At 35.5% G+C, this 25919-nt stretch overlaps 1 protein-coding gene across 1 annotated transcript; it reads right to left on the reverse strand.

Annotated features, from left to right (window-relative positions):
* Positions 1-3583: 3583 nt before the first annotated feature.
* LOC134533997 (protein spartin) lies at positions 3584-25507 on the reverse strand. The gene is made up of 8 exons (XM_063371881.1): positions 25206-25507; positions 23032-23162; positions 19367-19650; positions 18779-18913; positions 14218-14397; positions 11020-11214; positions 6614-6866; positions 3584-6264 (listed from the first exon to the last, which is right to left on the reverse strand). The coding sequence occupies exons 1-8, from the start codon at positions 25320-25322 to the stop codon at positions 6057-6059; spliced, it is 1503 nt and encodes a 500-aa protein (XP_063227951.1). The 5' UTR covers positions 25323-25507; the 3' UTR covers positions 3584-6056.
* Between the last annotated feature and the right edge of the window lie 412 nt (positions 25508-25919).

A 25919-nucleotide genomic window follows, 5' to 3' on the forward strand; every position in this document is an offset into this window, starting at 1 on the left:
GAATGCAACAAAAAAACCAACAGATAATTATACATATTTTTTAATTTATCCTGACCTTAATTTTCTTAAAACTGAGATAGGTACTCTCGCTCAAAAAATAATAAAAAATAAGTTTAAAAATTTTACTGTGCATGTTTGAATTCCCGATTTGTAAAAAAATATTGAGCAATATGTAAACACATTTCATTTCTGCTGATAATGCTGTATAAACAAGTGAGAAAATCCCGCGTTTTCTGGATGCAATTAAAAAATAGAGATCAACAACACAGTCATTCGTTGACAGTAGACAATCGGTTTTAGAGCTAAACACACTTTTCAGCAACTACCGTGTAACCGCACACTTTCGCGTTTGTAAACGTGTTTACTTAAACATGTTCACCTGAAGTAGTTCAGGGTCCCGTGTAACCGCGCCCTTAAATGAGAAAACAAAGAGCGCGTGTAGCTCAGTAAATGTGATAGAAGTGAAACTTCTTTTGCAATTCAAATCTTGACACTTAAGTATATTGTAAGGGGTAAAACGGCAGAGGAAGAGAAAGAAGACAATTTTATAAATAAATATGAATTAAAAAAATTATTACTCAAAAATAACAGCTCAGGATATCAGTATTATTGATCAATCAATATTAACATAAATATTACTCACTATTGAACTACATCATAAAGAAAATTTGTTTTATAAATTAGATGTAATCAAGCATTCTAATAGACTGGTTTTGTAGTTATGCAAATATCACCTTATCATTGAGTTATAGTGCAATAGATTCTGCCAATAGGCAACATAATCATACTTAAATGCATTCATGGGCATTGATGATGTTCTGCCGTTGAATGAATGAACAATGACAACATTTTTGTCGTTCCGCGACCAAAAATCTAAATGGCACGGACCGTCCTCATGATAATTCTTTACATTAGAACCATATTGCCTCAAAGTGACATTATAAACAGTAGGTATTCCACGCACTGGGTTTTTTTTAAACTTTTTTTTAACTAGCATTTTCTTAGTTGGACTTGACATATTTACACACTCATGGGCTCATAATTATAATACAATGTGTGATTTAGTTAATCAAATAATAATTTGTGACAAATATAATTATCCTGTCAAACTGAAGTATGTTCACGACTGGTGGTAGCATGGCCCGTGCTGTATGCAAAATCTCTTATCAATGTGCCTCCAGCAGCCCACAGAATGTATCGTCAAAATAAAATTATGAAAGTAGTGTGGTGTGTTGAATATAGTATATGCAGTGTTAAATGCAACATCACATAGTGAACACACACAAACCCAGGAAATTAAAATTAACATTAAAAATTATTAAAATATAGTAATAAATGAAGTAAATGTGAAAAATGATTAATAACTATTCAGTTGAAACAAAAAAATTCATTTTAAATTTCACAGAGGACACACACATAGTTTCTTACATTAATAAAATTAATTCAGTTTAAGTAGCAATATGTTTATATCAATTTATGCAAATGAAGTTTCACATTAGGACATGGTTTTTAAGTGTGCTACCCCGGAATGCATAGTACCTAATACTTAAAGATTTAAGTGTGAATTTTTGGGTTGTATATATCAACACACTAAAACTCTTTCACTACACTAAATTGATACAAAATATTCAGGGTTTCGAAGAGGTGTGAAACTTTCGTTGACAGAACCTCCAGGTGGACATTACAGCATACAGGAACTCAGCTAATAGTGATGTAGAATTAGCCTAAACTACAACTAGACATCAGGAACTCTGCTTCAGCAGCTACTCCAGGTTATTGAAAACTGCTAGGCATTTTGGGCAATCTCACCAAAGATGATAGGTAGGTAATTTCGGATCAGGGTGTAGGACGTCGTCGGTGACTCGGTCGAAACTTCCAAACTGGATTCTCGTAAACGCCCAATGCGGAAGTTCACTACGGCTCCGGCGTTACTCCCTACGTCTGTCACTATAAGTGGCAGAAGTCCTGAAATTTAACATGTATAAATTACTAATTGAGTAATTGATCTGCGGTCATCGTGTGGTCTTCTTGACTCCTGTGTGGTGTCTCGGTGGAATCGGGACCGCCCCACACACAGGAGATGTCTTGCCTGAAGTCCTGCTAAAACTTTTTTCTACGCTTCCTAAATGCACATGCATGTAGAAACTGCTATAGCCACGAGCCAAAGTCATCAAGATGATGGACCCTTGGGCGATGTACTAAGTGTGCCAGAGTATACTTTATGGTTGGGAAACTATCCTCAAATACATTTGGTAAATTTGAATAGTCATAACAAAGTATAATAGCAACTTTTAAAAGACCTATAATTTATTAGCCAGGAAAATTGTGTTGGGACGAACATAGCATCAAAGATTTTCAATATTTTGTGGGTTCTCTAAAGCATTCCAAATGTGGTGCTATTTTAAACTAAAGGTTGCAATCCAATGGATCCCATATTTGTACCTGATTTTTAACAGGAATTATATTAAAATACTGCGCACCTCATTAAAATTCATAAAACAGTTAATAGTATAAATTTTCCACTAAAATATTAACCTGAAACATTTTAAAACACAAAACACTAATTACCTGTGTGTTTGTGTATTGTTTTTTTTTAAACGAAATCAGTCTGTAAATACTGCCTACAAACAAACTGTAACCTTATTGAGTTGATTCAAATTATTACTATATGATATTATAAAGTTATTAAAAAGAAAATTAAAAAAAAAAAATTATTCTTTAGATGAGATTTGAACCACAGACCTCACACGAAATGCACAACTTACCACCATTCTATAAAAACTGTTGGGAAACAATAAGGGAAATATGTATTATAATCAATGTAAAGCTATTTAAAAATTGGGATTACCTTTAACTAGGACTATTTTAGTTTATCAAATATAATCCAGGGTAGTTTCACTATCATAAAGTTTCATTTGGCACACCAATATGTTTGGTATGTACCCAAGTGATGATAAATGGGTTTATGATGCTACACGTGCATCTGCCAATTTATTGAGCCTTCTGCGCAGACTCGCACTTCCGTTCCATTTTCACGAAATTTCTCCTACCAAATGCAGTATGCATAGAACCAAGATGTTTACACTTTAAAAAGGGACGGGATCTTGGCACAAAGAACACTTTTGTTTATGTTGAAACATCATGCCCCTACGGTAGTATCTTTCCAAATAGTTGGCCCGTGGTCATTTTCCAAGATTTTCGAACCGTTCTTTCACGTCTCATGAGGAAAGTTAGAAGTTAGAAAGAAGTGTGTATGGGTTGCCCGAAATATACGTCCCTCTACAACTGCTTTTTACATGGAATTTTACATCACCACTGAAAGGTTTGCCTGTTAAGCTTTCAATTGTACCGGTACTGAAATTCAAAATTATGTTTATGCGTTTATGGTTCTAGCTGCCGGTTAATTTGCCAAGAACTAGACTGACCCATCACTATAATTTATATTGCAAACCCATTAAATATCCCAGTAGTACGTAATGCATTTTCCACATTATTTAATCAATTTGTAAATGACTTAACCCAGCTGTTGCAGTATTCAAAGTTTTCAACCCTTTGGGGGAGGACAAAAAAATTAAAAACAAAAAATTTTAATAACTTTTTTATTGTAACAATAATGTAATACAAGTCACAAAATATTTGTACATATAATATTATATATTCATTAACTCAATTTGCACTGTATATTTTTTTGTAAGATTCATGAAAATAATTTCTTGTGCAGCTAGTGGCTGTCTGAGACTTTCTTATAATCTCGAGTGTACAGGAACTTCAAGTGCACCAGCAAGTCAGTACATTCAGCTGCATAAACTGCTTTGCTTTATTATCACAACACAAATTGTGTTTTAAACAATGCAAATGGCTAAAGTCTACACTGATGGGTAACCAACAGCTTAAAAGCTCTAACGATTATAGGTACAATTAGTTACATATGTTAGTTTTAGATACAATTTTAGAGCCCATTATAAACCTTAATATTTATTTATCAAAAATAATGAGGAACTAAACAAATAAATAATATTGGTATCTCATTACAATGCTATTAAAAAAAGAAACAGAAAAAAAAAAAACCTGCAGCTGTGACACCAGGCAAAGGAGTAGCATGGCCTGTGAGGTAAATAATGGTATACTCCAATTTGTACTTTTCTCTAAAGAAAAAAAATTGTGTACTTTTTCAAGTACTCAGACCAAAAATTTATTACAATTTGTTACAATTTACGTAAATTGTAACGAATAGCTCGGGATCTCGCTACATGATTCGGATAGTACTTCTGTGAACTAGCTTTGGAAAGTTTTTGGCTTTGCCTTTTAAGTGAAGATGACTCAACTCAAAAATCTAAAGCCATGTTGACTTCTGACACCTAGATTGTACGTAAAAATAAATACAAATGGAATACCATTAATCCAACCTGCCAATCATGCAGTAATAAGCAAAAAAATTTACAGTTTGGTGTATGAAAGAAGCATGTCAGTGTGATGGTGGTTGAGACTCAATAACTTTACCAGTAAACCTGACAGCTAATTTTTGGAAGTTTAGGTTCCGTATTTTCCATACATTGTAACTTGTCACTATAATATTTTGTTTTGTATTTTTATATTTTCCTTACACACATTTTGATTGGCATGTTGAAACATTATAGCTGCTAGGAACTGCATTACTAAGAATTATTACATTTAAACTAGCAAATCTGCTTACAATTAAGGTAACCAACTTTGAAAATAGCCACAAATGCTCTGAGTACAAGGATTTATTTTAATTAGCTTGTCAAGACATTTTATTTTCAGTCTCATAATCAACATACATATAAACAAAATGGTAAGGTACATAACAATAAAATAAAAGAATTGTCAAAAAAAAAAAATTTCAAGACCAGTGGAGATTTGGACATGATACATAACAATTCTATCAATCCTTTTAAAGGGACAAGCACACAGAAAAAGTAGATACAAGTTTTTTTTTTACAAACACATAAGACACAACCTAACATCAAAATAAAATAATTTCAGTTTTGAAGAAATTAATGATAAAGGATTTAAAAAAAAAATAGTTTTTCACTGAACCAAGTCACACTTTCTCTCATCGGCCTATGCGTACGAGTTGCCTGCAGGCTGTCACAATATACACTACTACTACTACTTCTAAATAGTTTGATGGAAAACCGGAATTTAGGACAGTCTTTTCTTACCATCAACCTATGACAGTGACATGTGCCAATATTTTTCCAGAACATCCCGAAGCTGCCAGCCTTCATACCTGCCTTTTTCACTTATTGAGTTAGGTTATTTTTACAATAATGAATAAACTTGAATGTAAACATAACCTAAAGAAATGCATCTAAACAGAGAACAGCATGAGTATGAAAACGAATAGGTGTGTAATCTCTTGATTGCAGTGCAGTCTATTATATCACTGGTTAGACAAACAAGATTTTGAAATGGATGCCTTCACTCTATCCACCCTGACATAGAGGTAAAAGAAATTCTTTATCTCACTTTCTTCCCTCATAACAAAAATACAAATTTAACACAACATAGTACACCACAAACATTGTCATTTTCTTTCTACACAAATTATAATACAGAACATTTAAAATTACACAGCCAGAGATATTTATCATAACAAAATAAACCATCACATAACATGAGTATTTGAAAAAAATTACCATATTTACTCAAATATAAGGTAATCTTAAACAATTGTGTTTTGAGGCTGAGGAAAGTATTTCTCCATTTGATTAAACTGAAAAGTATTTTCTTGGCTTTGAATTACCTGAAATTGCAAACAGCTTACCTAAAACACCATCAATCCCTAGGCTAAAACTCTATAAAATAATTTTTTATGAGTTTTCTATACATATCAATTCAAAAGTCATAACAAAGATGTATCTTAGAATCAAGTAAATACGGTAAGTGGAAAATTGTATGGATTGTAGAACGCTCCAATTTCAAACCACAAAAAGTACAAACAAGAAACACCTTAAACCTAGTAAATTCAGTAGCTGTTACCTCCAAAAAAATTACTCAGAATGACAATGGTCATAAACGGAAGCCAAGCTGTTTCAGTTCAACTTTGAGGAAGTGCTGGCGCCATCTTGCCTATCTGGAAGCGACGGGCGGTAATCTTCAACCACAGCTTTGCCGGCAGACTTGGCCGTCGTCTTCATCAGTCCTTTCGGCGTGAAGATCCTCACGTTCCTGGACGCAGCGTAGATGTTGCCTACGGTGTACAAAGTGTCGCCCGTAGCGTCTGCCGCAGGGTGTCCGTACCTGTGGGGAGACAAATCGCTCGTGTTCAGGGCCTTTGCGCTGGCATCCATCGAACGAGTTTACAAGTCACTCGTCATTGCTGTATGTATAAATATTGGGTCAGTAGGGCCTCAACAGCTAGAGGATGTAATAATTGATAAAATGTTATTTAGTTTAACTTGCAAAGAGACAGTAAATAAACTTACATATTTGGTCTCAACCAAAATGGGGTCAAAATGATTGACAACACATAAGTTTTCAAAATTTGTATTTAAAAAAACATAAATATGTCTAAAGGCTTGGAATGGGCCAAGGGGTGGGTTGCACAGATAAAAAGCTGCAACAGCTGAAACGACACCAGCACGCTCACTTGTGCGCCACAATCCGGACGGTGTTGTTGGCCAGGTTGGAGCCCAGGATGCCGGCCGACCGCTCCAGCCCGTCGTACACGGTGCTGAGGCCCTCGACGGCCCCCGCGGCCACCTCCAGCACCCCCTCCACTCTGCGCGAGGACTCCTCCTCGCTCATGCTGAGCGTGTGCGAGAGCAGGCGCGCGCCCTGCCGCTGGACGTGCGGGGCCAGGAAGCGGCCCAGCGACATCGTGGCCGAGCCTAAGGCGCACGCTTCGGCCCGACCGCCGTCGTCAGGACCACCCGCCCACCACGTCGCGTATTCTCTAATTACAGGTTTTTATAAGGACCTATTTCGAAAATGGGACTATATTAGCCATGGGCATACCCAGTGGGAGATTGAGGGGGGAGAGGCTGCTGCAAACCCTCATTTTCAAATTCGGAAAAATAAAATAAGGAGCAAGCACTGTAGTTAATCGCGTATTCTCTAATTACAGGTTTTTATGAAGTCCTATTTTGAAAATGGAACTGTATTAGCCATGGGCATATCCAGTGGGAGATTGAGGGGGGGGGAGACTGCTGCAACCCCTCATTTTCAAATTTGGAAAAATATAAAACTGTAGTTAGAGAAAATTTGTAATTAGGTAATCCTCACTGAGGTTGGATTCAGTGTTAGCATTAGAACTGTGACAATTTGTATAGACATTTCCAATAGTATCATAATCATAAACATAATCATCACCAACTGCTTCCAGTAGGGATGTGCGAAAGTGACTTTTTCCACACGAAATGAAAGTGAAAGAAATTTTATCAAGTTTCGCGAAAGTGAAACGAAAATGAATTTTTCTATGAGATAAATATATTCTTAACGAAAGTTAAGCGAAATTTTTTAATTAACAAAGAAAAAAGTGCCCCAAAATTTGCTCTTCAGTAATAAATTCTATTACATAAATCATTTTGGTACCTTTTGATATATATATATTATTATTTAATATAATCAACATCCGCCCTAGACCACACAACACAGCCCCATGTCACTCGTAAATTTCAAGAATCAATCCAGATCTTTCAGCGCACAGACTATTTCCTTTACAGTCGTAATGTCGCAGTCTATGATAATATAGGTATTTATCATGTGCATGGTACTGATGAAAAAATACGTGAATACTGCGGAACGGCCGCTATCTTGCACCACTGTCACACATGGCTAGCTCAGGAAGCTGTAGACCAGGCAAGGGACATGGTCAAAACAAAACATAACAAATGGTTGCTGCCAAGTGGTCATTACACGCAGTGACTTGTTGACCTTTTTGTCTAATTGGCTGTATATTATGAGGATTTTATATGCCAGTCAGAGTATGTAAAATTTAAATAAAGCAGACGACAATGTTTTTGTTTGGCTGTGCGCGAATAAAAGTAGGTACGTTCTTTGTTTATGTGTATACGGTAAATACTAAATACTGTACTAACAGTTCTGGAATGTATGTTTTACGAATATAGTACCTACACTACTGTTTGAAAGCAAATGAATCAGGTAATGTTTCAAATATTGCATGATTTTGTTTTGATACCTAGGCCTACTGTAATCACGGTTGAATTTTGTTTACTTTATCTGCCATGTTTGTTCAAATTATGATTTTACCGTATTTTCATTAACGTGAGTTTTTTTCATCACCACGTAAATTAATCTTAATGGAAATCTTTTTTCTAATTAATGTCTTTCTATGATTTGCATATGTTATTACATTATTAGTAATAACAAGCAAATCATATAAAGACATTACAGTAGAATCTCAGTGCTAAGTACTTACAGGTACCTCAAGTTTTTGTACTTAGTACTGAAACATGCATACATATCTTTACAAAGAGAAAAAAATATATAAAAAATTGCTACAGGAGAGCCGCAATGCCATATGTATTAGCAACTGCGACTTGCTTTTTTCCCCTTGTCTAGTTCTCTGAGTATATCCACTTTTTCCTTAAGCGTGAATTGCTTTCGTTTCTTTTTATCTCCAGGATCATTCATATTGTAGCACAAATACAATGCGGTGTCTAAGGGCGCGGTTACACGGGACCCTGAACTACTTCAGGTGAACATGTTTAAGTAAACACGTTTACAAACGCGAAAGTGTGCGGTTACACGGTAGTTGCTGAAAAGTGTGTTTAGCTCTAAAACCGATTGTCTACTGTGAACGAATGACTGTGTTGTTGATCTCTATTTTTTAATTGCATCCAGAAAACGCGGGATTTTCTCACTTGTTTATACAGCAGTATCAGCAGAAATGAAATGTGTTTACATATTGCTCAATATTTTTTTACAAATCGGGAATTCAAACATGCACAGTAAAATTTTTAAACTTATTTTTTATTATTTTTTGAGCGAGAGTACCTATCTCAGTTTTAAGAAAATTAAGGTCAGGATAAATTAAAAAATATATGTAATTATCTGTTGGTTTTTTTTGTTGCATTCGGTAAAATATTACTCGAACTTGTGCCAGAAACACTTTCCATCTAGAATTTCTGCAAAAGACTGTTTATATTCTAACCAGCCAATCAGAGGCTAATGTAGAAGATATGTCGATCTGAACTACTTTGCCAACCTGTTTAAGTTAAATGAGAAATGGCCTCGAACGAAACATGTTCAGACTGTGTGTAACCGCACTCAACAGCTAAACATGTTCACCTGAAGTAGTTCAGACTCCCGTGTAACCGCGCCCTAAATAACGTAACCTGAAAATAAACTCAACAATAACAATAAACAATCCCGGCACAGACATCAAACAGTATTTTTAGCGTAGCGTAACACTTTTGTCTAAATAATTAATACTTCTCTCAAACTTCCGTCTTTCGATGTATCGAATGGTGTTGTGTTGCTCACGTCGCATACTACGTACGGTATATTCTATGGTTGTGCGCGCAACTGTTTGTTAACTTTGTTTTGAGAATTTAGAGGTTAGAAAATACGTTGCGGTGGTATTTGTGTATCTTTGTTCTACTACATTAATCATTTAGCTGGAAATTTATTTACCAGTTTAAGTAAATTTTGGTGTAGTAATGCCACGCTACTAGTAGAATTTTTACGTTATAGTGAAAATATGATACTTTAAACTGAAACCGTTTTGCATGGCGAAGATACGATTTTTGGCGGGGACTTAAAAAAAATTCGTTAAGTGAAATATACTTTATAATAAGGTACGTTATTGTACCGGTATTCTACTGTACATTTTTATTAAATTACGAGTTCTTTTTCAACTAGAACAAACGGAACTTCGGTAAGCTATTGAACTTTCGTTTGGCTCGAAATATTTCGCTAAAAACGAACTTCGACAGATGAAATTCTTACCGAAATCGAAAATGAAAGTAGCAAAATTTCGATTTCGGTATCGGTATACCGAACATTCGCACAACCCTAGCTTCCAGCCTATGGTTGGGTCAGCAAAGTAAAATGCTTACATCTCTTTCTCTCTGTCACTCCACCATTCCTCATCCTTCACTCTATTCCTATCTTCTTCCTGTGTACTTCAACTCTACCATTTTCTCTTTTCCATTCTCTGGACATGGTCATACTATCTCATTATTGTATATTATACTTTAGTTATCATAAACCCCTTAATTCATTCTTAAGATTCCATTGAAGACATGAACAGACACTTGTAAATAATGGTCTATTTTAAATGCATAATTATGCATGTTAAAAATATTAAAGTACCCTAAAATTTTACTATCCCTCTATTTGTGAAGTTTCACTTCTAACGTGCATGGTGGCCACGCACCCATGGTTTTCTTTAGGAAATTTAATTCTTTATATTGTTATAGTGGATTATTCTACGGCATCATGGAAAAGGTTAAATTAAAAAAAAAAAACTGCCTTTCCTGCCCTTATGTTGGATACACCTTTGATAACAGCTAAGTTGTAAAACTATCCAGCTCTGAAAAAAGATAAACTTTTAGTGATTGACTGACACAATCAACAATGCAAAAAATTTTAGTTACAAAAATTCTCTGATGGAAAAATTTGCAACACAACGTACGAAACAAAGCTTAAGAAGTAGAACAGTAGTAGGAATAGCACTAAAATAAAAGCAAATGCAAGATAATGCAATAAACCAGCATGGTTAGTGAGATCACCTCTACATGTCTACATATTATTACTACTACTTTTTAAAGTCATACAACTATGCCACCCTGTTTCAAGAACCTTAAATGTAAAACTATAAACAAGTGATTTCTTCAGCTATAGTCAAAATTTAACCCAGATGACATGAAATGATAATAATATTAATCATTTTAAACTAATTTCAACCCCTACACATCAAAACTAAACATATTAAAATGATACAAAATACATAAAATAAGAGGGTGAGCATCAAGTGCATTAGGGAAATACAGTGTGTCAAAACAAGAGAGGCTAGACCAGACAACTCACCCATCTGCCCGGTGACGTTGACGACGGTGCCAGTGACGTCCTTGGCGACCTGCAGCCCGTGACTGACTCGCGGGTCGAGCGAGGTCGGCTGGGACGCTGGCGTCAGCCGCTCCATGATCTTGGGGGTGCCATAGTTGATGAGGTCGCCCACCCGCTGGGCGCCCCACACCAAGCCCTGAGCGATGTAGCCAGCGCCTGCGTGGCGGGACAGTGCACACTGCGAGTTGAACCGCGCATACCGGAACCACCGAGGTCCTACTACTTACAGGCAACTGACCAGCAAGTTATAACACATGCATTTAAACTTTTATCAATTCCTAAAGTGAACGTTTTTCAATTTTTTTTTTTAAATTTTAAGTAGTAATTATATTAAGCACTAGCTATATTAACATATGATTATAATATTGTAAAATACAAAATTATAATAAAATGAGCACGTGTAACTCAGTACACATGACAGAAGTGAAAGTTTTTCTTTGGCAAATCAAACCTCGACTCATAAGTGAAAGAGAGAAAGAAAAGAATTTACTTAATAAATATTACTCACTGTTGAAATACACACTATAAAGAGAAACTGTGCACGTTACTGTTTCTTCAAACAATTCTGCCATTTGGAACACGCCAAATATCTGAACTAAATATGAAATTCATAACGGGTAGCACTATCTATATGGGAAATGTAGGACTGTCTCAACAGTGCTCTCTACGCTGCTGGTTGAACAAGAAGGAATGTGAGTGCACACACCCTGCCTTATTTTTTCGTTCATCTATCTCTCTCTGTTATATATTTTTCTGGGCAGGGGACAAATAATTACACAAAGAGGAGAACAAGAATGAGCCCACAACATATATAGCATAGTGCTCTCATATCTCTTTGGTTAAGTATGTGCTCTCAGTCCTTTTCGTGCCAAAAACGTTCCACAACAATGTTTTACGAAAATGTTGAATTAAAATTTGGCCTTGAAGTTTCACTTCAATCAAATTTATTTATTCAGTCGACTAGAATTGCATCATAACCCAAACTCGAAGCTTGATGAACCCATGTACCAATCTTCTTATTTATAAAAATGAATGTTTGTGTGTTCGACTTCTATATGCTCACGCATCGTTCATCCAATTGAGTTGAAACTTTGCACACTTGACCTTCGAAACAAGGGGAAGGTTACTGTCTAGGTGAGATTTCGATAAAACAAAACCTTAAAGCATAATTTAATTATTCTTGGTGATATCTCGCCATTCCATCGTCATAGTACAGACTAACCATGAAAGAATGTGGGCTATTAAATGTAGTTCACGTGGCACAAAACACTATAAAATAGTAAAGATGTTTGGTTAGTTTAACTTAGCTACATTATATTGATAATACCTAACCAATTGTTCAAAAAATATCTCATGAATTTTAAAGTAACTAACCTAACTTAACTGATCATTTTCATAATATCACAGTATTTGTACTATGTAACTTAACCTTACCACTTGTATCACAACATACTCTTAAAGAATGATTGTAAAAGGTGCCAAGAAGTAAAAAATTCCTATTTGGAGTTTCTAATTAATATTTTTACAGAAAAGTGGCTATCCTTTAGAATCACTCAAATATGCCTCGCACCCGTGATATTTAGATAATAACCAAAAATATTTGAATATGTGCACCAAACTTAAACATAGACCTTAGAATCATATTTCAAATTTCTATTAATTTTTTATTCTGGGACTAGCAAAATCATTCCAAATTATAACATGCCTTAAAGGTTTCCTGTAAAAATAATATAGCATTCTCGCTACCCTTGTAGACGTCTACCAGTTAATATTTTACACTATATTCTTTCCGCAAAAATTCTATTTAAATTTTTAATACCTACTTCCATTAAAATTCTTGAAGTAAATTGTAAATAAACCTCTCTACAGATATTTATCAGAAGATACTTTATTTATGGATTAACTGTGAATATGTTTACCTTGAAGAGAGAGAAAAAAAAAGAAAAGTTATGAATGAAAAATGAGTACTGTGCCAACTGAAGATGTTTTGTTTACTGCCATGATGCGCCATTAAAAGTTCAGCTACAATCTTATTTTTTCCCTCCAGTCACATAAATGCCGACTTTCTTCCAATAACATGATTTCCTATTTCCTTACAAATTTTTACGTATCATTTTAGGGCTTTTCAGCTGTCGTAGATAATAGGAACCACAAACCTTCGTAATCATTGCAATGTATTTTTTCACAATTACTATATGCATTTTCAAACCACCTGCCAGGTGTCTGTTGTCATTTAACCAACATAAGTTCAAACAACTTTTGCTATGAAACGTTGCCTTTAGAGTTGTCAAGTTTTGAACAAGCCGCACACCATTCTTTTAAATACACATCTAAAAAAAATCTGCGTGGCTTATAGGATTAATATGGTAATAAAAACACACAATTTTGCAAATGATACAGCTAACTCAGGTTTTTAGAACAAATGGCCATTGAAGAAACCATAACTATGATGAAGCAAGCTTATCTCAAAAAATTCCCTGATGAATTAAAAAAATCCCAGTCTTTTTCAGGTTTTTCCTGACTAGTTACAAATTCCCTGACTTTTCCCTGTTTTCCTGGTCTGTGGCCACCATGTAAGAGATGTATAGAGTTAGAGAGATAAAGAGAGAGATTAACATAGAGAGAGATGCTTTGTATGTGTGTACAAACTTAAAAAAATTACAAAGAGGCATTGCAACGCATGCCGGGCATTAGCTAGTGAGATATAAATGTCCACTTTAGTGTATGAATAGGCTGAAAGGGTTGTAAACCTCTTAAGCAATTATTGGTTTGGTGGTAAAATCAAAAACATTGCAGAAAGAACAAACTCTTAAATAGAGAGTAAATTTAGCATTATACATTTTTATCACTCTAAACTAAATCATTGGCTCTCATCACCATCTGTTAGTAATACATAGTTAGTATCTAGCTTTGATCACATTATTTTGACTGCAGGAGTTAGTCAAGGATAAACAATGAATGAACTTTAAAACTGCTGGCCTGCACAAGCATTAGAACATTTACACAGACCACAACCTGTAGTATAGTATAATGACACAATCGGAGACCATTACACCACTAATAGGTAAATACCTACTCTTAAAATACTTTAAAAGGAATTTGGAAGTCAGTAAACAACATTATCATCAAGCTATCAAAAACCATTACTACTAGCCCTACCCTGCACAATCCTTTGAGAGATTGTCGAACTGGTGCTCACGCTACGTTTCCACCGTGGCGTGCGTCGCTGGACGACCTTCCCACCAACAGAACTGGAGGCCACGCCATGGAGTATGTCATCCAGAAGCTCGTGCACAGACTCGTCAGCTTCCTCCGGCAGGGTGATGCCAACCGCAGCACCTATATCACACACGATACACTATCCAAACACAAGATAAATAATACAGTATAGCTTTGTACGTATGACAAGAAAAGGCTCATACCATCAATAAATATAAATAATGCACAAACATTTTTATCATTTACTGCTTGTAAAATATTTTAATATGGCTGATGAAAAATAAAAATTATGTACCAACAAATGTACAAAAAATTTTCACTCCAGTTTTGAGTCTAATCTTCCCTGTATGTTGAGTTTAGTATTTATTGTTATTTCATAAAATTTTTTTTGAAGTATGAACAAATACAGAGAAATTCTGACAAATAATTTCTTAGTAAAGAACTTGGGACTATACAGGAATAATTATAATAATGATGCACGTAAAAACTAGCTTTTGCTCCAATGATTCTTGTAATAGTAATGTATTAATTACGTATAAGGAAAAAAATCAACAAACTTTACTCCAAAACCACTGCATTTTCCATCCCGTCACCACCACCTTCATAATTGGTCAACTCAATACCAGAATAGTAATCCTAATCGCATCAAAAACATCTCCAATAGAATAAATTCATGATTGCACTTCCACTATAATTTGGTATCATTTCAGTATCAGAAATACACATAGTTCAGACATACATAATTAGTTAAGCCTTTCTTTAACTAGCATGAGCAAACCATTTTAGTTCGGATGTTAATTAGCAAATTATACATAGGGTATTATTTCTAGAGGGTTAAACTAATTGAACGGACATGTTGGTGGGCCCATTTAGAAAATGTATTTTAAGCAAAACCCCCTAGAGATTCAAATTTTTATTTTATATTTTTCTTAAGTCTTATCACAATTTGACCTTTCAACCCCTATAGATTTTTGTAACATGTTTTAGATTTTATCTTTTTATTAATGTTTGGTCCCTGATGCATCATGTGTCTATGCAAAACACTGTTAGATGCAAAGAATTACTAAATAATTAGTTGTGACTGTAAAGTCAGAAAAATGGAAACAAATATGCAAAAGAATCAGCTTTAACTTAATTTAAGAAAATTAATTGTGTTTAAGAAGTTCAAATGGTTTTCAAAACTTCCCTGCTACTGTTTATTACAACATTGTACTAAACTGGTATTAAACTGTATCTGTAAATCATAAGAAAAATATTAAAAAATTATACTAAAAATATTTGGATCACTAAGACTTTTAGGCTTAATATGTATTTTATAAATGGGTCCCACAAAATGCCCGTTCAGTTTGTCTAACCCTCTACTAATCATCTTGTATATATTAAGTAACACTTGTACAAACAATAAACAGATACTATATGAAAACTATTAGGTTGTAAAGCGCCTGTTGAAAAATGATGAATATAATGTACAATTTAATTTAATGAAAATTAAATTTTTATTAAAAATTAAATTTCTTTTAATATTATGAAAATGAAAATTATTTATAATATACATACAGTACACTCCCTATTTAACGCGGTTGTCGGGGGACATAACTTTTACCCGCGTTGTTGCATAACCGCGATGTTTCGATGTGACCAAGGTCAAAAGGCATAAAACACCGCCTGTGTTCTAATAGGTCGGCAAGCACGCACAGTATAGACGGCCCGCCTTTGTGCGGACTTTGCATCCGCAGTTTCCACTAAACACGGGTGAAAAAAATAAAAATAATAAATTTTAAAGATAAATATTAAATGTTGAATTGTTTTTATATATCCGCGTGCCACGCACAGTTTGTCGCACGGCCTACGAGCGCGCCACACGCCGCCATACACATGTGCGGCACACAAGCTGCTGCTGCCAGTCTCGTGGTGTTAGCCACAGTATCTGCTTCGTCAGTGTCCGTAACAAAGTAAGTGCAGTGTGTGCGGTTACACACGATTCTGTGGTCAGAGTCTTCTAAAAAGAAAGGCCGTAGTGATACTTCAAACCGAATATGAATCGCAAAGTACCGAGTTTGATTGACAAAATAAAAATTCTAGATTTACTTACAGATAGCTTGTCTTTTGTAGAAGCAGGCCGCAGATACAGGAAAAAAACGATTCTAGCATTTGTACTACAATAAAAAATAAAGAATCGTCTATCGTGCCAAGTGGTTAAACTTTATTATCCATGCTTACAGTAAATTATAAATGGTCACATGTGGGAAACAAAAATTGCGCCAATTTAATTTTAGCGCAATCAGTGACGCCGTATTAAAAACCGTGTTAAACTTTGTCTTTACTTATTTCACCAAACGCTGTGTCGAGTTGCTGAGTGTGTGTGGCTCGGATCGGCAAGTGTTATATTCCCCAGCCTCTGTTTAAAGGTCGGGAGACCGCTACACATAAACATTTCCGGGACTTGTTTACTACCTCACGGCAAAAGTGGTACAGTTGGTTCATGTAAATATTGGACCACTGGGAATTCCTGGGCATAGATTAAAAATACGCTAGCCGATTTACTTTACTATTTAATGTTAAAACATTATACCAAAGTAAAAAGATGAACTTGTATAATACAATGAATTACCCAATAATATTACGTCTGTAGGTTTAAGTTGTAACAAAACATTTATATACAGATGTCCAGTAAAGTACCAATTAAGATTCTGGAGTGGAATTTTAAACACCGGACTACCTGATTTTGCCTTGTACGCAGGGACGCTGCTCAGTCAAGTGACTCATGCTCTGCCTGTGTGCTGCGTGAACACATTCCCTCCCCCACTCCCCCTGGTGTTTCTGCCCGCTCTAATCTCTACATGTTCTCGGCTAGCCTCTCCCTACCCAGCGCTTGCCGACAACCAAGCTTATCCAACATCAATCCCCAGCCGAGTCACGCTGGATAATGTCGCTGGACGGTGGGCTTTATCAGGTCCCCTGTCCGATGCTTCATTTGTGAGATAAAGCGACGTTAAGAACTAGTGTTTCAGAAAATATCACTGGGCTGGATTGGACCATAATTTGAAAACCCTACAAGATAGAGGAATAATGTACGGAGATAACTTGTTTAGAATTTTACTGCGGACATTTTCTACGCCTAGGCTTTTTTCTGCCCGATGCTTAGTTTGTTAGTTACAACGCAAAATTATCCTAATCGGCTGTCAACCATTTATTCCATTATTATTATTCATTTCTGACTGGGGGACATGGTTTGACCCGCGATATACCCAATTCCGCGATCAATCGGGGCGCGATATATCGGGAGTTTACTGTAGTATAGTAAATGATAAATAATTTTTGAAAAATAAATTATATACGAGTGTTATTATATATATATAAATGGTTTTTTTTTATTGTTTCCTATACTATGTGTACATATACATAAAGTGAAACAGGGCAATTTACCGATAATTTTAGCAGCAAAAAATGAATTGATCATAAAAGAAGAATATAATACAAAAATTCAAAAGGGAGTAACTACAAAAAAGCTAATCTGCCAAAAAAACTATCGGTCATACAAAAATATAAATACATAAAAAATCAAATTAAATGTTTTTTTTTTAATAAAATTATAAACATATAAAAACAAGCATATTAAAAAAATGTTGAAAACAGCATAAGTACAAAATTCAAAATATAAAAAGATTTCCAGTGATGCAAACTTACATTTCCAAACAGGAAAAATGTTTTCACCATTTTTCATTTAGGGCTAAACTTTCTGATATACATATAAGCCTTTTTTTGGTAATTATAAGCATAAGTTATACGTAAGGCACCCATTGCAAAATGATGGTGTGTTCTACTTATGTAGCTGTATTACAAATGTTACTCTGTTGTTACACTTCCATTTTCTATTTTATAAACATCTCTATGGCGTAGGCTAACATTTTTGCTTCATGATATGCTTGTCTCCTAAGGTACACATATCTCTTTCGTGTTACAGAGTCAGTGATAAGTGTAACTATACACAGGATAACACACAAACACAGCCCAACAAAAACAACAAAAAAATTACATTTTATTCTTTTAATTGTGTAGTGTGTTGATGTTGTTACTGCATATAAAAAAAATCATAACATCTGCACCCAGCCTAACAACTGCTTATTGCAGAAACTTTGAAAGTCACAGCGCTACAATCGCGTGTTCTCTCACCCACTGGTGTAGTGCCTAGTTGCACAAATTTGAGTTATGCGTTACTGGTTGGATCTGTAACTTCGCAGGGTTGTGTTTCCAGTCATTTGTTGCATAACTAAAATTTCTAGTTTTGGCATTCTCTGCCACCCATTAAATTTATGCATAGAAATGACTGAACAACCTGTACATTAATCTTATGAGGCACCATACTTAAATTAAATTTTAAAAAAAAATCATATATAAAAACTATTGGTTTGGAAACCAAAGATAAATATTTGACTCACATACATAAAACTCTTCTTCTTGAACAAATACAAGTAAACGTAACACTATCCGGTTACAGTACCTTCGACATCAGACTGAAGGTCGGGAAACACAAATGCTCCAAATTCTGAGACCAAGCAAGGAGACACCTCTGGGACAAGAGGGTAGATCCATGAGCCAACTTGAAGGTAGCCCCTCGGCATATTTTCACCAACATCTAAAAAAAAAAAAAAAAAAAACATTAAATACCACATTCTTAAAATGAACCTACAAAAAATAAAATATGTTGCAACAAATCATCTAAAATAGTGGAGAAATAGGCACAGTTCAGATATATTAGAGATAACATCAAACCAGAATTCCTATTACAAAAAAAAAATCTTCAAAACGAAACACTTTTTGATAAAAATAATGAATAAAAAGAACAAAAAATTTACCATCCATTAATTCAATTTCTATTTTATTTTTGACTCATCGTTTATGTAAATAGCTTTTTTTCAAATCCGACTGCTAGTACCAGAGATTATCGCATTCTAACAAAAATCTTCAGCTTTATTAAATTAGAATGGACTTACGGCCTCAAATACCTGAACTTTAATTGTTTCATACGACTTTTAATGAAAACACCCTCCCACACGCAGTATTCAATCCGCGGGAAGGGCTTGTTTACCTTGAAGCTGCACGATCCGGAGCGTGTCCGGGCGAGACGTGGAGGTCACCGTCCCGTCCGGCGATATGAAGTAGAGCCTGACGCCCTCGAGGACGAACAGGACCTGCGCCGTGCTGGCGTCCGTCTCCACCCTGAGCTCCTGGAGGGCGTCCCCCAGCTCCTTGTAGGTGTGGGGCACGGGGCGAGCGGCGGGGGCAGACACGGCCTCCTCGTAGGACGGCGGGGGCCGCTGGGGCGGCTCCGGGCTGCTCTGCAGGTCTGCCAGCCGGCTCAGCACCTCCTGCCTGCGGCATACGCACGACGGGGTGCCTCTCGCGCTCCGTCTCTTTCCGTACACACGCTGTACAGCACAAATCTTTCAGACACAACTTTGTTGTTTCCGTATACACGCTATACAGCACAAATCTTTCAGACACAACTTTGTTGTTTCCGTATACACGCTATACAGCACAAATCTTTCAGACACAACTTTGTTGTTTCCGTATACACGCTATACAGCACAAATCTTTCAGACACAACTTTGTTGTTTCCGTATACACGCTATACAGCACAAATCTTTCAGACACAACTTTGTTGTTTCCGTATACACGCTATACAGCACAAATCTTTCAGACACAACTTTGTTGTTTCCGTATACACGCTATACAGCACAAATCTTTCAGACACAACTTTGTTGTTTCCGTATACACGCTATACAGCACAAACCTTTCAGACACAACTCTGTAATGTAATGAGAATTTTTTTTTCAATTTATCTGAAACATTGCAATTTCGTAAACTAAAATTTGGAACGATCATTTTTGGAAATACACTTTACTGTCGAATTTCATCAAGAGCATCATCACATAGCATTCATTTTTTTTTGTATCTAATGAGTCGTACAATTGAAATATGCCATTTAGGTTTCGACCGTTTTTTACGACAATGTTTTTACGTCATTTAACATAAAATAGCAAATAATTCTCAGGAATGCCTTGTTATTAATACTGAATTGACTGCTAATAGTTTTTTCTTGTGAAATAATACTTTCGATAGATACTATTTCAAGGTTTTAAAAAAAATGTTCAGGTAATGATTCAAATTTACTTTTTTTTTTTTTTTTTACAGGAGAGCAGAAAAACTGTTTGATGCTTAACTACTATTATTTCTGAACTTAAATTGGATATGTAAAGTAAAAACCACCATTAAACAATGCTAACCATTATGGTTAATTTACAACTGATGAATGGCAAAATTGAAACTTTTTAGCAGGAACAACCAGTGGCGTAGCGTGGGTGGGGCGGAGGGGGCGGCCCGCCCCGGGCGGCAGCCCGCGGGGGCGGGTCGCCGGTGAAGCGGGTTGAGATCTGATCTATGATTCATTCATTACATGTGTCATAGACACACTATAATGTTCCATTTTTATCTAAAATTTTGCGCACCAACTATTTTTTAATATTTATTTAAAAGAAAAACTGCGAAATCACTGACAGAGCTCTTTATAACGTTTGTTTGTTTACATACGAACGGCAACATCGCATCACGCCACGCGCGAGCCGAGTTGAGCGGCACTCCTTATTATGTTAATTACTCATACAAAATCTTTTGTTTCACGCGTCGGCCCGTGTCGATGCCTCTCTTTCGCACTCAGCAGTTTGTTGTTGTTGCCTGTTCTGAATCAGAGGAAGATATAAGTGGTAAAGGACCACTGGAGCTCCTCCAGTTCATTCAAAAACTGAATCTCGGAATTTCGGTTCCAAATATAGTCATCTTGATTCGTATATATTATTTGACTTTGGCGATTAGTGTTGCAAGTGTGAGAGAAGTTTTTCGAAGTTGAAGCTAATAAAAAATTACCTCAGATCTACTATGAGCTCCGCTAGACTATCAAACTTGGCTATATTGTCGATTGAACAAGAATTGGCTGCTAATATTGATTTTGACAAAGTTATTTCTGACTTCGCTGCTCATAAGGCCCGTAGAATCCGCTTGTAAAACCGCTCATCCTATTTTAACTTCAATAAAAGGTACCTCATTGCATGTGAAATTTAATTTTAATTAAGCACCTATAGAATGGGGGCGGCAAAATGGGTCTCCCGCCCCAGGCGCCGAGATGGCACGCTACGCCACTGGGAACAACTTTGTATGAGGCTAGTTCTGAATGGCCTGGCCAAAAAGGGCAATAGCTTCTCTTGCGAATGGCCGCCAATCACAAGCATAAATTACAGATGCAGAAATACCATATTGCAGTATCGTAAATTTAAAGATTGTTTCGTGAAAATTCAATGCCTCTACTAATGAGAAAACAGCTAAATACCTAAGAATATAATTGTGCCTGTATTTTGAAATAAATTGGCCACATAGTCATAATGTTGTACCAGAATATCATATAAGATGTGTTATATATATTTTACATTGGTAACTTCAATACTGAACAATTAGTTAATACACTTTAATCATTATATGCATCAGTGTCACCAACAACTTTGTTCTACTTACTCCAATTGGTGGTAGCTTTCTGGGAAAAAGTTGTCCCCCCTCCCCAAATATATGGGCATCTGCTGACTTTTAATGCCTTTCATTTGTTATTTTTCCAATTAGGAAGATGACTTTGTCTTTTTTGATCACTGTTAGGAACACAACAGTCATTCCCATTGCTCGCAGTTACAACGGTGTTCTACTAAACAGTATTTTGAAATATTCATCATAGTGCCAATTGTTTATTTCAAGTAAGAACAAAGTTTCCCATTGCATGCAGGATAAAATATACAACACTATCCAATTTTAACTCAATTTCAATAAGATTGTTGGTTACAAATGTTGTTCCAATGAGTGATTCAATTTAAAAAAAACTATTGAAACTTAATAATATTTAATTATTGCATACAAAATAAGGTTTTTAATGTTAACAAGCTGGTAGTATCAATCTGGTAACATTGTTTGGTATTCACTCTGTACTGCAATCTAAGCATAGGACAGTGTAGTCACACACACACACACACATGTACAACAAAGGGGGCCCAAACAACCTCCCACATAATTCATAAAATTAAGCGCACAGAGTCGGAGTTCAGATATCACTATCACATACACAGGTTTAGTAAATTTTCAGGTTTTCTGAGAATAACAGTGTAATGCAGAACCTACCATTTGTCCTAAAGATTATCCCTACAGGTTGTTACAAAACTGTTCATACCTGAAATGACAACTTTCCCAGACCTTTCAGACTGGACTGGTCGAGTGACAATCTGTGTTCTGTTAGTACATAACCACAGAAATTGTAAATGCACATTAACAGTTAAGAGCTGGAGTTATAACAAAAGAAAATTTACCTCAGTCCACATCAAACCTGTGATGTCAATTCAATTAGTTTTTATTAAAAAAAAAAAATTCTGTTTTTTTATTCTTTTTTGAAATGTTACTCTACTGTGTGTAAATTTGTTAAACTTTAGTTATCCTAAACACGTAAAAACCAATGAAACAATAATTGTGATGATGAATTTTCAATAAAACAAAAATTCTTCTGAGTAGTATTTTTAAAGTAGGTAGCTGTTATTCAAAATAACAAACTTCCCTTTAACTGAGTGTTACATATTCTACACCACCCAAAACACTTAGGTCATCCAACATCTCTAAAATTCGAAGTTGTGTCCGCCACTGTTTAGGTGTTAAGAACTTAATACATACTTGGTTTTTGCCATTTTCTGAACCATGACGTGCGCTTTCTCCCAAGTTACATCAGGATCCGACAGACACTCCTGAGACATCGCCAACGCACTGTCGATAAGATACAACCCTGCTTCGTATTTCCCATACGCCTGCAAACATACATGTAAAAATATCACAATTCCAACACACCATTTCCCAACTACAAACATGTGAAGGTATCAGTATGATATTTCAAAATGTTTTAACGTGCAGAATGTGTCAAACACTATGAAATTAAATAAAACTGTACCTATAGGTACCAAGTTTAGGAAACAAGAAGTAACAAGCACATTCCTGTTAATTTGAGTTACTGTTACATTTTTAAATTATCTAGTTACTGTTACATTTTTAAATTATCTAAATTTAAACGTGATTAACCCAGGGAATATTTACAAGGAAAGGGGGAAAAGAATGGCTTAGCCTTCCCACCAATTTTTTTCCAACTAACATCACATAAAAATGGTAGTTTGTATGACGAATAATATGTTTTTGTAATGTACTTGTTATTGTGGTTGGAAGATGGTGGCCATTGTGATTTTTTTTTTTCTGTGGATAACAAAAATCAGTAATGGTTGTTCGTGAGACTTTATTTCAGTAATCATATTGACCGTAACATTATTTCAGGATCCTTTCAAAATTCAATCCGAAGTTCTTTAAGTGTTTATGTACTACAAACTAAACCAATTTTACTAGCTGTATGTCTGGATTGTCATAAAGAAAAAAAAACACTACTAAACAATAACTAACATGGTATATGTCATTTATCTTCCTAAGTTTAACATGTAATAATGTGATAAAAGAAGTTAACTATTGTCATCTGGTGCCTCACATCTGGTAATAGTGTGCAAGTTAGAGAGCAGCAGAAGAAGACAGGAACATCTCCAGTGTTCGAAAAAGTATTTTCAGAATTTTATTATTAATTTTCGAAAAATCTGTGACGGATGAATTTTTACCACGTTTACATTTGAAGTCATGTACTAACATCAGTATATCATTACCTACTGTAATGTAAACTCTGTGTATATATTTTTTACAGTGTGTGTCAAATATATTTTTTAAATAATGAAAATAGTTTTGTATGTAATCTGACAGATTTAATTATGAATACAAATATAAATTAAAGTTAATTATGGTAAACTGTGCAGAAACACAGCCACTTAAATGCGTGAGTCTCTACTATGCTTGCTATAGTGGCATAAATTTATGACTGAACTGAAGTTAGCTCTATCCACCGGCTCTATCGGGCCACCCAGGACTGAGAGCTTGGGACAACAACAGCCTCAGTCATTTCACGCAACTACAGCAATTTCCAACCAAGTTTTTATATTTTTAAAATAAAATGTGCAAAGATAACGATAGAGCAGTTCATGGCAACTTGCATACATGTGTGTACTATCAATAAACATTAAATTTAGAGTACAACCATCGTACAGGTTACACCAGGAGCCCTGAAGGCCTCATTCCTGTAGGAAGGTACCTATGTACCAGCTCTATCGGTACCAGTGGCCAAAGTGGACGAAAAAATAATGTTTGTGAAATACTCCATGAAAACAACACTTTGGAGGCATTCAGGTGTAACCTGTACGATGGTTCACACTCTAAATTTAGTTTTTATTGATAGTACACACATGTATGAAGGTCACCATGTAACTGCTCTATCATTATCTTTGCACATTTTGTTGTAAAAATATAAAAACTCTGTTGGAAATTGCTGTAGTTGCGTGAAATGACTGAGGCTGTTGTTGTCCCAAGCTCTCTATCCCGGGCGGCTAGATAGAGCCAGCGGATAGAGCTAACTTCAGCTCAGTAATTTATGTTGTGCATTAATAGCATGGCCGAGACTGTTATCCACGAGAGATTGCCCAGATTGTTGTCGCCTCCCTACTGTTTCCTTGAAACTGTGGTTCACCAGAGATCCTTCAAAATATAGATAGACGAGACTATTTTCAAAAAGACAAGGACTTTCATGTCAGTACTATACTGTTTTCTACCCTGATTCGTTTTCCATTTCAAGTGAATTTTGAAGAGTATTGGTAAAATTGAAACTATAAAGAAAATAGTAATTTCTTTCAGAAAAGCCTTTTAACTCAAATTTTAAAAATAAATAAGATAAATAAGCCAGGTTTCATGGACCTGCTAAGTGACATTCTTACCTCACGATGTTTACCTTCACTTTCTAACTTTATCGCTTCGTCGATTACAAAGTAGGCTTCATCATGCTTCTGTTTTAAGTTCTCGTACGTTTCTGCCCAAACAGATGCAGTAGCCATCGTTTCGTAGTAATTTAAAGATACGTCGGACAGAAAGATTCTCTCCTATTTTCTAAACTAATATATCTTCCAGTTAACAAAGCCCCTGCGGTCTCACATGATATTACTTGCAACATTCGCGATCACGTGTTATAAAACAACAATAATAACTGTGTTTGAAGCAACTTCCCTTTCATATTGTGTTTACCCTTGTCGCGTTCGATATGTACGTATTTCACGATTAGGGCAAGTTTGGCAAGAGAAAATTTTGGTGGCTACGTGCACTATTTATCTGGCAACGTCATGGATTTAAACTAAATAACGTAAGCTTCGTAACTAAATGGTCAACGTGACATGTATACTATATGTAAACGGCTGAATCATAAATCATCATAAATTGCCGTGCCAAGAAAAATGCATATTTCCCATTATATATCTGGAAGTGTACTGTAAATACTTGTTTTATGCATGGCAAATATAAAAACATTTTAAAAAATTCATATCAAAAAGATAATGTCCTGGAGTCGGTCTGTTTGAATTTAGTGGCCCCCTCCTCCTTCATTGCACGACAGCAGTACTTTAGACTCAGCCCACACTGGGCCGGGTGCAGACATTCAC

This window comes from Bacillus rossius, chromosome 7 (genome assembly GCF_032445375.1).
Source record: "Bacillus rossius redtenbacheri isolate Brsri chromosome 7, Brsri_v3, whole genome shotgun sequence".
In the NCBI taxonomy this organism is placed as follows: domain Eukaryota; kingdom Metazoa; phylum Arthropoda; class Insecta; order Phasmatodea; family Bacillidae; genus Bacillus; species Bacillus rossius.